Below are 13,645 nucleotides of genomic sequence, written 5' to 3' on the forward strand. Positions count from 1 at the left end.
CTGTATCAGCCTCCTCTCCGATCTCCCATCCTCTTGTCTCTCCCCACTTCAATCCATACTTCACGCTGCTGCCCAGATTGTCTTTGTCCAGAAACGCTCTGGGCATGTTACTCCCCTCCTCAAAAATCTCCAGTGGCTACCAATCAACCTACGCATCAGGCAGAAACTCCTCACCCTCAGCTTCAAGGCTCTCCTACCTCACCTCCCTTCTCTCCTTCTACAGCCCAGCCCACACCCTCCGCTTCTCTGCCGCTAATCTCCTCACTGTGCCTCGTTCTCGCCTGTCCCACCGTAGACCCCCGGCCCACGTCATCCCCCGGGCCTGGAATGCCCTCCCTCTGCCCATCCACCAAGCTAGCTCTCTGCCTCCCTTCAAGGCCCTACTGAGAGCTCACCTCCTCCAGGAGGCCTTCCCAGACTGAGCTCCTTCATTCCTCTCCCCCTCCTCCCCCTCTTCCTCTCCACCCCCCCCGCCTTACCTCCTTCCCTTCTCCACAGCACCTGTATATATGTAGATATGTTTGTACGTATTTCTTACTCTATTTATTTATTTATTTTACTTGTACATATCTATTCTATTTATTTCATTTTAATATGTTTTGTTTTGTTCTCTGTCTCCCCCTTCTAGACTATGAGCCCACTGTTGGGTAGGGACCTTCTCTATATGTTGCCAACTTGTACTTCCCAAGCACCTAGTACAGTGCTCTGCACACAGTAAGTGCTCAATAAATACGATTGATTGGAGGAGGAAGTGCTGGAAACTCAGCTGGACTACTGGGATACTCCACAGTTGCACTTCTATTCTCCTCTCCCTTCCTCTGCCCTCCCCTCCGTTTTTTTTAATGGTATTTGTTAAGCACTTTGAGCCAGGCACTGTACTGAATGCTGGGGTAGATACAAACTAATCAGGTTGGACACAGTCCATGTCCCAATGGAGCTCACAGTCTTAATCCCCATTTTACAGATGAGGAAACTGAAGCTCAGCGCCATGAAGTGACTTTCCCAAGGTCACACAGCAAAGTGGCAGACCAGGTACTTCTGACTCCTAGGCCCTTACTCTAGCCACTAGACCATGCTGCTCCTCTCCTTTCCCTTCCCATTCCCTCCTCTCCCCTCACTTTTCCTCCCCTCTTTTTCCCTCTCCTCACCTTTCCTCCCCCCTTTTTTATGGTATTTGTTAAATAATAATAATAATAACGGCATTTGTTAAATGCCTACTATGTGCCAAGCACTGTTCTAAGCACTGGGGTAGATACAAGGTAATCAGGTTTTCCCACATGGGGCTCACAGCCTTAATCCCCATTTTACAGATGAGGTAACTGAGGCACAGAGAAGTGAAGTGGCTGGCTCAAAGTCACACAGCAGACAAGTGGCAGAGCTGAGATAGGTATGATACCAAATAACATACATCAGCTTTTAGCCCCTCTAGGCTAGGCTATAGCAGAGACAACATGCAGAACTTGCATTGTTAATCCTTAAAATAATGGAAATTTTATACTAAAGACCATTTGAACCAATTTAACAAGCAAGGATGAACAAATAAACCCCATTTTTGAGTAGTTATTAAGTGTCAGGCAATGTTTTAAGCACTGGGGTAGATACAAGTTAATCAAGTTGTCCCACAAGAGACTGACAATCTAAATCCCCATTTTACTGATGAGGCGACTGAGGCACAGAGAAGTAAAGTGACTTGCCCAAGATCACACAGCAGACAAGTGGTGGAGCTGGGATTAGAACCTAGGTCCTTCCGACTCCCAGGCCCGGGCTCTACCCACTAGGCCACGCTGCTTCTCCCCTCCCCTTCTCTCTCTTCTTTTCCCCTCTCCACATCAGCCCAGCCCAGCCCAGAGACCCAGGGTGAACAGCTGAATAAGAATCACACAACCCGACCTGGAACACCTCTCCTCCTGCCCCACAACCAAACACATCCGTACTCACTCACTCACTCACTAGGCTGGAAGCTCATCTAGAAGTTGTTTATTTACATTTTCTCTTGGAAAAAAAAATATAGATATCTTTCCCCATAGATTTCTCCAATGCTGGGTCCTGGTGGGAATTGGAGGGAAGGAGGTGGAATGGGGGAGGAGCGGGGAGGAGTGATGGTCGAGGCAGTGGAGTGCACCCTGACCCCCGCCACCAACTCCCGCCCCACCCCGCCACTGCTGAGTCTTTCTGCCCGGGGGCACGGGCTTCCCTGAGATCAAACCCGGAGCCTCAGGGCCAAAGCCTTCCTGCTACAACCTGGACTTGGCCAGGGGAGGGCAACGAAACACTGGGGCAGGCAGGGAGGGGGCTGAGGCTTGAGGCCTAGCCTGGCCTTGGCCCATGGGGAGAGCAGGGGTGGGATCCGGCTCTTGGGGCCCCTCCTCAGGCAGAGACATCTCCAGGCTGGCTTGGGGTGCTGGAGGCCGCTTTCCCCATCTAGGGGCTAATTGTTGTTTCTCTGGAACCAATCGAGAACCACGGCTTTATTGGCATTCACCCATTTGATGTTGGCCTTGGTGTTCTCCAGCGCCTGCTCCAGCGCCCGCGTCCCCGAGCCGAACCCAATATCCGCGTTGTCCACCTTGAAGCGCTCGAGCTGCAGGTAAAGGAGGGTAATAATAATAATGATGGTGGTATTTGTTTGGCACTTACTATGTGCCAGGCACTGTACTAAGTGACACAAGATAATCAGATTTGACACAGTTCCTGTCACACATAGGGCTCACAGTCTTAATCCCCATTTTATGGATGAGGACACTGAGGCACAGAGAAATTAAGTGACTTGCCCAAGGTCACGCAGCAGACAAGTGGCGGAGTTGGGATTAGAACCCAGGTCCTCCTGGCTCCCAGACCCGTGCTTTTCCATTAGGTCATGCTACTTCAGGGATGGCCCCCGACCCAGCCACTGCCCCTCTTTCCTGCAGAGCCAAGGGAAGGGTCTGGGGCCTCGGGACTAGCTTCTCCTTCCACTCTGCCCCCGTCCCGGGGATCAGGCTTGGGGGATGGGGAAGTGGTGGGTCACGGGCTTCACCCAGAAGAAGCCTCACCTCATCCAGCTCATACTGGCTGCTGAACCTCTGGGTCACGGCCTGGATAAGGTTGGAGAAGGAGAAGGAGCCGCCGCCATAACTGCAGAAAGAGCCAGGGTGGTCAGGGGCAGATTGGGCTAGGGTCCCACCCAAGGTCCCAGGGGTCACTCACCTTACCCTCACGGCCCCCACACCTCCCACTGGCCGGGCTGGGCCAGTCTTGCAGCCACCCAATTTCCACGCTGTCTCTGGCAGGGACCCTCCCACCCCCATCCAGGTGGTGGTCCCGTGGATGCCCTGCTCCGCTGTTGGGGGAGGGGGTGCCCTGCTCCTCCAGCCCCTGTCTCAGGGGTGCCCCGGCTCCACCCACCCCTACCCAGCCCATGGCCACTTGGTCTGGCTCGCCCAGCTCCCTCCCCTCTCCCCAACCCCGGCCCCCGGTTCTCCCCTGGATAGCTCACTCGCTAAACAGCTTTTGCCAGTTGCCCCGCACAAAGTCCCAGACCAGAGGCTGCCCAATCACATTGCCAGCAATGCTGCTGATGGTAGAGGTGGCGTCCTGCTTGCGGATCTTGGAGGGATCCAGGGTGTAGGACAGGTACCTGGCCAGGATAAGCAGGAGAAATTGGTTCGGAAACTACTGACCATCGGCTCTGAGGTTCCCCCAACCCTCTCCTTGACTAACCACTCATTTCTCCCGCCACATTGCAGCTTGCATTCTTGGATCCTCCCAAGCCAAGCTTCCTCACTTTCCCTGGTTCTCTCCCATTTCCAGCCCACTTTTCTCACCCTTTCCCCAATCCGGAGCCCCCTCCCCATCAAAAGCACCAAACCACAGCTCTCCCTAGAATCTAAGACTCTGGAAATACCACCTCTTCCAGGAGGCCTTCCCTAACTAATCCCTTCCCTGCTCTTAGTCATGTCAACCTGCCACCTACTCTTAGCCCTTAAGTTTATATCAATGTTTGTATTCTATATATATCTCAATTTATTTACTCATTTTTCCACATTATTGCCATTACCAGCTGCTTTGATGTCTTTCTTCCTGTTCTCATTGTATGCAAGTTGCACATCCTATGGTATTTGTTAAGCTCTTATTATGTGCCAGGCAGTGTACTGAGCGCCCGGGTAGATACAAGCCGATTACCTTGTATCTACCCCGACTCTCAGAACAGTGCCCGGCACATAGTAAGCACCTAATACCATTTTTAAAAAAGCTAATCAGGTTGGACATAGTCTATGTCCCACATGGGGCTCACAGTCTTAATCCCCACTTTACAGATGAGGTAACTGAGGCACAGAAAAGTGAACTGACTTGCCCAAGGTCACCCCGCAGACAAGTGGTGGAGCCAAGATTAGAACACAGGTCTGATTCCCAGTCTTGTGCTCTAACCATCAGACCACACTGCTGCTTGTGCACATGCCCCTCTCCCTATTAAAGTGCAATTTTCCTGAAAGCAGGGACCTCCATGTCTGTTACTTACATTGTACTCTGTCCAGAGGTTAGTACTGTGTACTGCACACAGTAGGTACCCAGGACAATGCTCTGCACCCAGAAGGCACCCAGTAATAACAATAATAATAATAATATGGTATTTATTATGTGTTTGTTATGTGCCAGGCACTGTTCTAAGCACTGGGGTAGATACAAGATAATTGGGTTGAATACAGTACAGAGCTCTGCACACAGAAGATGCACACAGCACATTGTTCTCCTCACAGAAGGCTCTCGCTACAGTGCTTTGCACCCACTAGGCATTCAATACAGTGTTTCGTACACAGTAGGTTCTCAGCACAGTGCTCTGCACACAATAGGCCACCTGTACAATGCTCTGCACTTAAGCAGCATGGCCTATTGGATAGAGCACGGACCTGAACTTGAATTCTATTCCCCGCTCCTTCACCTGTCTGCTGTGTGAACTTTGGCAAGTCACTTAATTTGGGTATGCCTCAATTACGTCACCAATAATATGTGGATGAAGATTGTGAGCCCCCTGTGGAACGTGGACTGTGTCCAACCTGATTAGCTTATATCTACCCAGTTTGCAGTACAGGGCCTGGCACGTAGTAAGTCCTTAACAAACATCACTAAAAAAAAGTAGGCACCAAGTACAGTACGCTGTACCCAGTAGGCTCTGACTACAGAGTTCTGCTAATGGTAGATCTTCAGTACAGTGAACTGTCCACATTATTAAGGTTGTTGTGGGCATGGAACATTTCTGCCAACTCATTCATTCCCCTGTATTTATAGAGCAATTACCATGTGCAAAGCACTGTACTAAACGCATGGGAGAGTACAACAGTAAACAGACACATTCCCTGCCCACAACTCTGTTGTATTATATTTTCCCAAGTGCTTAGTACAGTGCACTCAGTAAGTACCATTGTTGCTGCTGCTGCCGATGATGATGATTTCAATAAATACGATGATGATGGAAGGCTTAGTGTCACTTTGCATCTCTATGCGGTCCCTCCGGCCCTGAAGGTGCTCTAGTCCTACAGGGCACCGAGCCCAATGGACATGGCTGCTCTTCCCGTGAACGGGCCACCCAGATCTGTCCTAGGCCTCCATGTCCCAGGGCCCTCTGCGGCTGGGTCCCTGCCTGCCCCAACCCCGGCCCCAGGTCTCCAGTCCCAGGCCCCAGGCTCAGCACCTGTTCAGTATCCACGACTGTCTGCTGCAAGCCAGGGCCAACCAGAGCTTGTCACCCTCTGTCACCAGGAAGGCCATCCAGAACTGTTCCCAGCCCCTCCAGTGCCCCAGCCTTGGCCTCCAGTCCCCAGCCCCCAACTCCTGCCCCCAGCCCCGGGCTCAGCACCTGTTCAGTATCCACGGCTCTTTGCTGCAAGCCAGGGCTGACCGGAGCTTGTCAGCCTCTGTCACCAGGGTGGCCTTTCGGAACTGTTCCCAGGCAAAGTCCCACTCTGTTTCCCCGCCCGCAGCGATGGCATTACAGTAGATGGTCGATCTCAGGTTGGGGTCAATCCTGGGCAGGAGGTTCAGGGGAAGGGTGCTGGTGAGAAGCCTCTGGAAGCCCCCTGGACTCACTCTGGTTAGGGTGACCACTTTCGGGGGCCCTTCCCTGATCCTGCCCCCACGAGCGGTTAACAATAATAATAATACTACTAATAATGATGACGGCACTAGTGAAATGTTTACTGTTAAATCTAAACTGTTAAACCGTTGTTTGCTGTTAAACATTTAATCTGTTAAACTGTTAAATGTTTGCTGTTAAATGTTTAAACTGTTAAACTGTTAAATGTTTACTGTGTGTCAAACACACAAACAGTGTCAAACACTATTCTAGGCGCTGGGGTAGATACAAGTTAATCAGGTTGGACCCAGTCCCTGTCCCACGTGGGGCTCACGGTCTTCATCCCCAATTTACAGATGAGGGTGGTGAGGCACAAAGAAGTGCAATGATTTGCCCAAGGTCACATAACAGGCAACTCATAACAGGCCATCACCCCATTCTAGCCTCTGAGCCCGTTCTTGGGTAGGGACCATCTCTATATGTTGCTGACTTGTACTTCCCAAGCGCTTAGTGCAGTGTTCTGCACACAGTAAGTGGTCAGTAAATACGATTGAATGAATGAATGAACTCCTGCTACCCTGGTGGGGTGGGGCTGGCAAGGGGACAACTCACGTGTTTTTGGATGAGTTGTCCATCCACTCGTGGAAGAGCCTCGAGGCCAGCTCCTGGCACTCGATGACCCCATTGGAGCAGGCGGTGCTGATGACGTTGATCTCATTGTACCTGAGCAAGAGAGGGGGTGGCATGGACCGGGCAGCGAGAAAGAGGCTCTGGAGGTCCCCTCAACCTGGCCCAGAAGGTGAAAATTATAGACTCCCACAGAGGCCTGCACCTCCCTTGTCTCCTGGCCCCATGGTCTGGGCTGACTTACTGGACACCCCCACCCACCCTGGGGCTGCCATAGCCCAGTCCCTCTCAAAAGTCCAGAGAGGAGAAGGCAGCAGCAGTGGACCTGCTCCTTGACCTAGCAGCTTCCTGGGATCCAGTTCCCGGGACAGGAAATGTCTCCAACTCCTGGGTTTCTGCCCTCCTATCAGCTCCCAGGCAATCCCTCGGGAAGGGGCCACAGGTTGACCAGCAGCGAACCCAGGGCTGGGAATTGAGCAGAGACTCCCTTGCCAGCTCTGGGATTGAGCCAGAAGTTCCCCTATAGCTGAGCCCCTTTCTTAGACTCACTGGAAGCCTCCCCACTTCCTCAGCCTCACTGGAAGCCCCTCCTGGAGATAAACGCCCTCCTCCAACCAGTCTTACTGGACCCCCCCAAGCTGATCCTCCTCCTCAGACTCACTGGGAACACCCACCCCAAGATGAACCTCTCCTCAGATTCACTAGAAACCCCCCCAGGCCCAGCCCAGCCTCAGACTCACTGATCCATGAGATTTGGGAGAGGTTTGGTCCAGTTTGCAGTGACTCCCTCGAAGTAGGTAAAAATTGGGGTGACCTGTTTCTTCAGGTATTTCTGTTGGAGTGGGAAAAGTAAAGATAAAGGGTGTTGGCAGGACATCTCAAAACCAGCAGGAAACAAGCCACAGATGTCGGGGGTGGGGACCCAGCTTGGTCCCCCTCTACACTTTAAGCTCACTGTGGACAGGGAGAGTGTCTGCCAACTCTGCTTTATTGAACTCTCTGAAGCACTTAGTACAGTGCTCCGCATATAGTAAGCACTCAACAAATACCACTGATGATGATAATGGTGATGATGGTGATAATGATGATGAGGATCCTGTCCTCCCCTGACCAATCAGCAAGTCCTGTTCTCTCTCCCACGCCCTCATGACTCCAGATGCTTCCACAAAGGACTGTGAGATCCATCCTGCCCTCCTCACCCTCCCCAGGCCACCCTGGCTCTAGGGATGACCCCCACCCCCAAAAACCCCAGAGGCACTCAGGATCTCCCAGAAGGTCCGTCCCCTGTTTGGTGGCCCGGCCCCGCCCGGCCCAGCCTCTCCGTACCCTCATGGGGCCGTACACTTCAGAGCGGTCAAACATGAGCCTGAAGTACCGCAGGCTGCTGAGCGCGGCTTCCCAGGGCATGTACTCGGTGTCATTGTGCAGGAAGAGAGTGTTGTCCAGAGCCAGGGTGGTGTTGACGATCTGAGCTCTGGGCATAAGCATGGAGTCTGAGCCAAGAAGGTCCAGCAGTCTGGGGCTGCCGGGGCCTGTTCTCCACACCGGGCTCCCCCAGCCCTGCTCCCCTGCTCTGCTTTCCCAACCCACCTCCCCAAGCCTACATCTCATCCCCTGTCCCGCTCCCAAACCCTGCATCCCTTGCCCTGCATTCCTTGCCCTGCTCCCCACCCTGCTTCTGTCTGTCACATCAGAAAGCCTGGACTAGGGTCACGCATCCTGGCACTTACCCCCATACTCAGGTAGCTTTCAAGACTGAGGTCAATAGCATAACCCCTTCCATCTATCCCAGCCTCTTCCCTCTGGCCCCACTTCTTCCTTCGACCCCAGCCCCTTCATCTGACCCAGCCCCTTAGGTCCGTCCCAGCCCCTTCCTTCTGCCACAGCCATTTCCATCTGCCCCAGCCCCTTCAGTCTGCCCCAGCTGAGCACGGGCCCGGGAGTCAGAAGGTCATGGGTTCTAATCCTGGCTCCGCCACCTGTCTGTTGTGTGACCTTGGGCAAATCATTTCACTTCTCTGTGCATCACACACCTCATTTGTAAAATGAGGATTGAGATTGTGAGCCCCATGTGAGACAGGGACTCTGTCCAACTCGATTTGCTTTGTAATCACCCCAGTGCTTAGTACAAGTGCCTGGCACATAGTAAGCGCTTAACAAACACCATAATTATTATCCAGCCCAGTCCCTTCCATCTGTCCCAGCCCCTTCCTTCTACCCCAGCCATTTCCATCTGCCCCAGCCCCTTCCATCTGTCCCTGTCCCTTCAGTCTGACCCAGCCCCTTCTCTCTGCAGGGTTCTGGCCCAGCAGAGACACTCACCTGGCCAGATTAAAGCCATCACTGATGATCTGGGCACGATTTATGATGGGGATTACCTAAAGGTGGATAAGTGACACGTCACCTTAAGTCTGGAGCTTAGTGAGTATAACAGTATTGTGTGGGGGTGTGAGTGTATCAGTAAGTATGAGTGTGAGGATAGTGTGAGTACAGGTGCATGTGTGAGGGAGTGTGTATATGGGTATATGTGTGTCTTCTTATATGTGTGTGGGAGGTATGTGTGAGATGTGTGGATCTATTTGTACCCTGTATGTGTGTGTGAGTGTTTGGGTTTGTATGTACTGTGTATGTGCATGTGTGGGTCTATGTGAACTGTGATTGTGTGTGGGTGTGCATGAGTATGTGGGAATTCATATGTGAGTATGAGTATGTGGCTATATGTGTGCTATGTATGCATGAGTGTGTGGGTATATGTGTGCTGTGGGTGGGCGTGTGTGTGTGTCTGTGTGTGTGTGCAGGTAGAAGGAGTTTGAGAGAGGAGGTGAGGAGCTCAAGCCCATTTCAGCAATCCTCCCTTGGGTCCTTCCCCTGCCACAGCCGCAGGCACCCCCATGGCACCACCCTAGCCAGTGTTCCCCACGAAGGCTTGTGGCTGGATCCTGGGTGGCGCTTAAGGGAATGCCCGAGCACTTCCAAAACTCACCTGGTGGTTGTTGTTCAACTGATTCTGGATCTTCTTCCAGTTCTCCTGGTCGTAGTTCACCCGGTAGTAGCCGGTCACATTGATGTTCAACAGAACCCATTGGTTATCATTTGCCTTTAAGTCTTCAAAAGTCTCTACGGGCAACAAATGCCAGAGTGAGACTCCCCTGAAGCTGTTTCCCCTTCAATTCCCAGTGGCCCTTGGCAGGAGTGGGTGGTCCTGCTGCCAGAAGGGGAGGTAGCCTCACTCAGGTCCAGCTCTTCCCCTCCTTCCCCGGTTTGTTGGGTGACCTTCTTGACCCTTCTTGGCCTCTGGTGAATGGGCAGTGTAAGCCTGCTTACCCTTAGCTGAGCTGGAGAACTGGAGAAGGGTGGGGCAGAGGGTCCCAAAAGGAGGGGAGGGAGGAGCACCATACCTGACTCTGAGCCATTGAGCCAGAGGAGCTTCTGTCCTTCGCTGTCTTTGATGAAAGAGATGGGCACGATCCAACGGTAACTGCAATGACATAGAGGCGTCCCATGTCCTGCCAGACACCCTGAGGAGCCTGCCCCCTCCCTACTGGGTCGTCATCCCCTGGGGGCAGGGAGAGCCCCCCTAGGTTGTAAACTTCTTGTGGGTAGGGAACGTGTCTGCCAAATCTGTTATACTCTACTCTCCTAAGTGCTTAGTATAATGCTCAGCACACAGTAAGTACTCAATAAATTTTATGGATGGATGGATGGATGGCCAATTCTCCCTCTGTGCCTGCCCCAGCACCCAGGACACACCCTAACCCCATCCCAGAGGCCAACACCCAGCACCCAGTACTCAGTCTGTCTAGTCACTTCCCATTTGACTCCTCCATGCCTCCCGGCCTCACGGACCCAAACTGAGAGGTGCGTGTGACGTTGGATTCGGGGTCCAGCAGGAAGTGTTTCTGGGTGACGGTGCCCGTGGCAGTGTTCAGGGTCAGCACGGGGAAGCCCATCTGCAGGATCCAGCGGTCCATGATGACCTGGACGGTGGCTGGCAATTTTGCCGCTGAATTCTTGTCCACAGCCTGCAGGGGCAGGCAGGGGCACGAATGTGGGGAGTCAAAGGGATCCCAGACCAGGGGGCAGGGGGTGGGTCCTTCCTTCATGCCAATGGTCAGGGGGTAGAGTGCCAGTGACTGAAGAGGATGCTGCTCTCCGTGTGGGGATCAGTTGTGTACCCCCTTCCCCATGCCACACCCTGGGGCCCCGCGGGCCAGAGCCTGGTGCTCACTGCCCTGCGGGTCAGACAGGCTTAGGGCGGCCCTGTGGGTTGGAGCCTTTCAGAGTCCTCAGGGAAAAGGTGGGGCCAAAGGGGTCTGGGTACTGCTCACGCCCCTGCCGAACCATGGCTCCTGCCCACTCTGCCCCCCACCCCCACTCTGAGCCCGGACAGGGGATTGGGGAGGCCTCTTGGCACCTACCAACTGCAGATGATCCCACAGATCCTGGTAGACGGTGTTGTTGTAGGAGAAGGCGTGAAGGTAGGACTGTGGAGACACAAGCTCAGTTAGGAGGGGTTGGCTCTGGGGACAGGGGCCTAGCCCGTGGGGGACCACCCTGCACAGTTACCCGGCTGCACGGCTGCAAGACTGCAAAGCCGCAGTCCGGTTCCCATCGAATGGAGAGGTGCTAGGGTTCCCCCCTGCTCCCCATCCCCAGGGCCCCATTCAAGGGCTGTGTGCTAGCCCCAGAGATGGGCTGAGGAGAGGAGGTTCCAAGGTGGCCACTGGAGACCAATGGGTCTGATTGCCGGATGTCCTGAAGTCCCTGGATGGAGGGACCCTTCCAGGCCGGAGCCTGCATCCCTCATGCGGAGCACCTCATTCGGTTTCTGGCCTGGGACCTTGCTCACTCACCGCCAGGCCGGTCTTGAACAGGTCCTCAGTGAGGAAGCTGGAGAGCATCCGCAGCACTGATGCCCCCTGGGGGAGGAGACGGAGCAACGCTTGTGGGGTGGGGCCAGCCGGGGGCTGGGGGGCCGGGAAGAGTCCGGGGAGCCCAATAACGGCAGGGAGTCTGGTGTCCAAGGATCCAGACTGGCACCAAACAGGGCCCGAGCTCTTGGGTGCTCCTGATGGAGTAGGGTGGAGCAGGTCTAGCCAGAGGGTGTCTGGTGGCCTTGGAGCCGTCAATCAGTCAAGCAATCAATGGTTGCTTATTGAGCGCCTTACTGTAGCACCATACTAAGCACTTGGGAGACCCGAACAGTATTGTAGCGGAGAGAGACGAGTGGGTGAGTGGGTGAGGTGGCCTCACCTTCCTCCCCTCTGCCGAAGCAGGGAAGAGGTGTCCCTGCCAAGTTGGGAGCCCAACCCTCGGCCAGTCCAACGCCTCCCCTCACCTTGAGGTGGGCCTCACCTTGCTATAGGAGATGGCATCAAAGACCTCACTGATCTGGGCTGGGGTCTTGATCTCCTCTGCTGGCGTGGATAGGGGGTGGGACGAAGCCAGGGCATCGATGGCCATCACTCGATACACATCATTCAGCACTATCAGGTCCTTCTGCAGAGGAGCCCAATCCCACCCCATCAGAGCAGCGCCCCACCCCAGCCCCCCGCCCCACCAAGGTGGAGGAGCTGGGCCTTGGGATCCCCCTGAGGACTGGGATGGGGAGGAAACTCAGGGGCAAGGAATGGGCAAGTACCCCCAGCAGAGGAGAGGACGCCTGCCCAGAATGCTCACCCATTCCCAGCAACCTGGTTCTCTGGGGGAGCCCTGGAGCTGATGGACCAACCCTCCCTGGGACCCCCTCACCCCACCCCAGTCTCCAGGCAGAGCCGCCCCCCCCCCCACCACTTACCAGGTTCCATGAAGGCTCGGCTCTGTCGGCCCCGAGGTACTCCACGTAGGAGGCAAAACCTTCGTTCAGCCACAGGTCATTCCACCAGGCCACAGTCACCAGATTTCCAAACCACTGCACCAACAGATGGTGCTTAGGGGTCAGCACCTGACCCCCACTGCGTATCCCTGCCCTCCCCTCTTCCATTTCCTGTGATGCCCACAGGGACCCGGGGGGTGGGCACCCACCAAACCCCACTTCGTACCTGGTGGGCGAGCTCATGGGCGATGACAGTGACCACCCGCTCCTTGTTGCTGCTGGAGGAGGTTTGCGGGTCATAAAGCAGAGCACTCTCCCTGTATGTGACCAGGCCCCAGTTCTCCATGGCCCCGGCATTAAAGTCAGGCAAGGCAATCTGGTCTGGGGCAGGAATGGGCCACATTAGCCCAGCCGCCAGCCCACCCCAGGCCCGAGGTGGTTGGGGGGCCAGCCCCACATGACAGTGAGCCCCACATGCCACTCACCAGATTTGGGCAGTGGGTATGATGTGTTGTAATGGTTCTCAAAGAATTTGAGAATTTGTCCCGTCTTGTTCAGGGCATAATCTCCGTGTCCTGCAGCAATAGCTCTGGGGCGAGCCCAGATCCGGATCTAGAAAGGAAGAATCCTGTGTCAGGGTTTGGCAGTGAGGGGCCAATTGCGGGGCTGGATGACTGTCATGTTGACTGGAGGCTGGGGGTGGGTGGGGTGGCCGGGGGCACTGGAGTCTCCATCATCATCATCATCATCATCATCAATGGTATTTATTGAGCACTTACTGTGTGCTCAATGTACTTACAGTGTCTCACTGTACTAAGAGCTTGGGAGAATACAAAGAGAGTTGGTAGACACATTCCCCACCCACAATGAGCTTACAGTCTAGAAGCCACCTCTGCCTTCTTTTGCAGGAGGGAGGTGTAAGCAAGGAGCTGGAGGCACAGGGGAGAGCAGACTGAGGGGCATGTGTCTCATGCCTCATGACTCATGACTGAGGAATGTGTCTCATGCTTCTGTTGCAGAAGATGCAGCAGATGCTTAATAGATACCAGGATGACTATATGAGTCTTGGATCACATGTCTAGAAAACGGCCTATAAACTGAGAGCCTGGTGACAGAAAGAAGTGGAGAGGACAGAAGCTCTGGCACTATGAGGC

General features: G+C 54.2%; 1 protein-coding gene across 3 annotated transcripts in view; it reads right to left on the minus strand.

Annotated features, from left to right (window-relative positions):
* Positions 1-1,962: 1,962 nt before the first annotated feature.
* Positions 1,963-13,645, minus strand: part of LOC119945949 (alanyl aminopeptidase, membrane) — a 29,969-nt gene continuing 18,286 nt past the window's right edge. For all 3 annotated transcript variants that reach the window (XM_038767257.1, XM_038767258.1, XM_038767259.1), the window contains 17 exons: positions 12,977-13,103; positions 12,718-12,872; positions 12,474-12,587; positions 12,032-12,175; positions 11,530-11,595; positions 11,095-11,160; positions 10,523-10,698; positions 10,075-10,154; positions 9,660-9,793; positions 8,999-9,054; positions 8,003-8,150; positions 7,417-7,508; positions 6,662-6,772; positions 5,834-6,001; positions 3,476-3,616; positions 3,033-3,114; positions 1,963-2,581 (listed from right to left, as the gene is read on the minus strand). In XM_038767257.1, coding sequence (XP_038623185.1) covers positions 2,429-2,581; positions 3,033-3,114; positions 3,476-3,616; positions 5,834-6,001; positions 6,662-6,772; positions 7,417-7,508; positions 8,003-8,150; positions 8,999-9,054; positions 9,660-9,793; positions 10,075-10,154; positions 10,523-10,698; positions 11,095-11,160; positions 11,530-11,595; positions 12,032-12,175; positions 12,474-12,587; positions 12,718-12,872; positions 12,977-13,103 — 2,013 coding nt within the window. In that variant the 3' untranslated portion in view covers positions 1,963-2,428. The remainder of the gene's footprint in view (positions 2,582-3,032; positions 3,115-3,475; positions 3,617-5,833; positions 6,002-6,661; positions 6,773-7,416; positions 7,509-8,002; positions 8,151-8,998; positions 9,055-9,659; positions 9,794-10,074; positions 10,155-10,522; positions 10,699-11,094; positions 11,161-11,529; positions 11,596-12,031; positions 12,176-12,473; positions 12,588-12,717; positions 12,873-12,976; positions 13,104-13,645) is intronic.

Source organism: Tachyglossus aculeatus, chromosome 26 (genome assembly GCF_015852505.1).
Source record: "Tachyglossus aculeatus isolate mTacAcu1 chromosome 26, mTacAcu1.pri, whole genome shotgun sequence".
Taxonomy (NCBI): domain Eukaryota; kingdom Metazoa; phylum Chordata; class Mammalia; order Monotremata; family Tachyglossidae; genus Tachyglossus; species Tachyglossus aculeatus.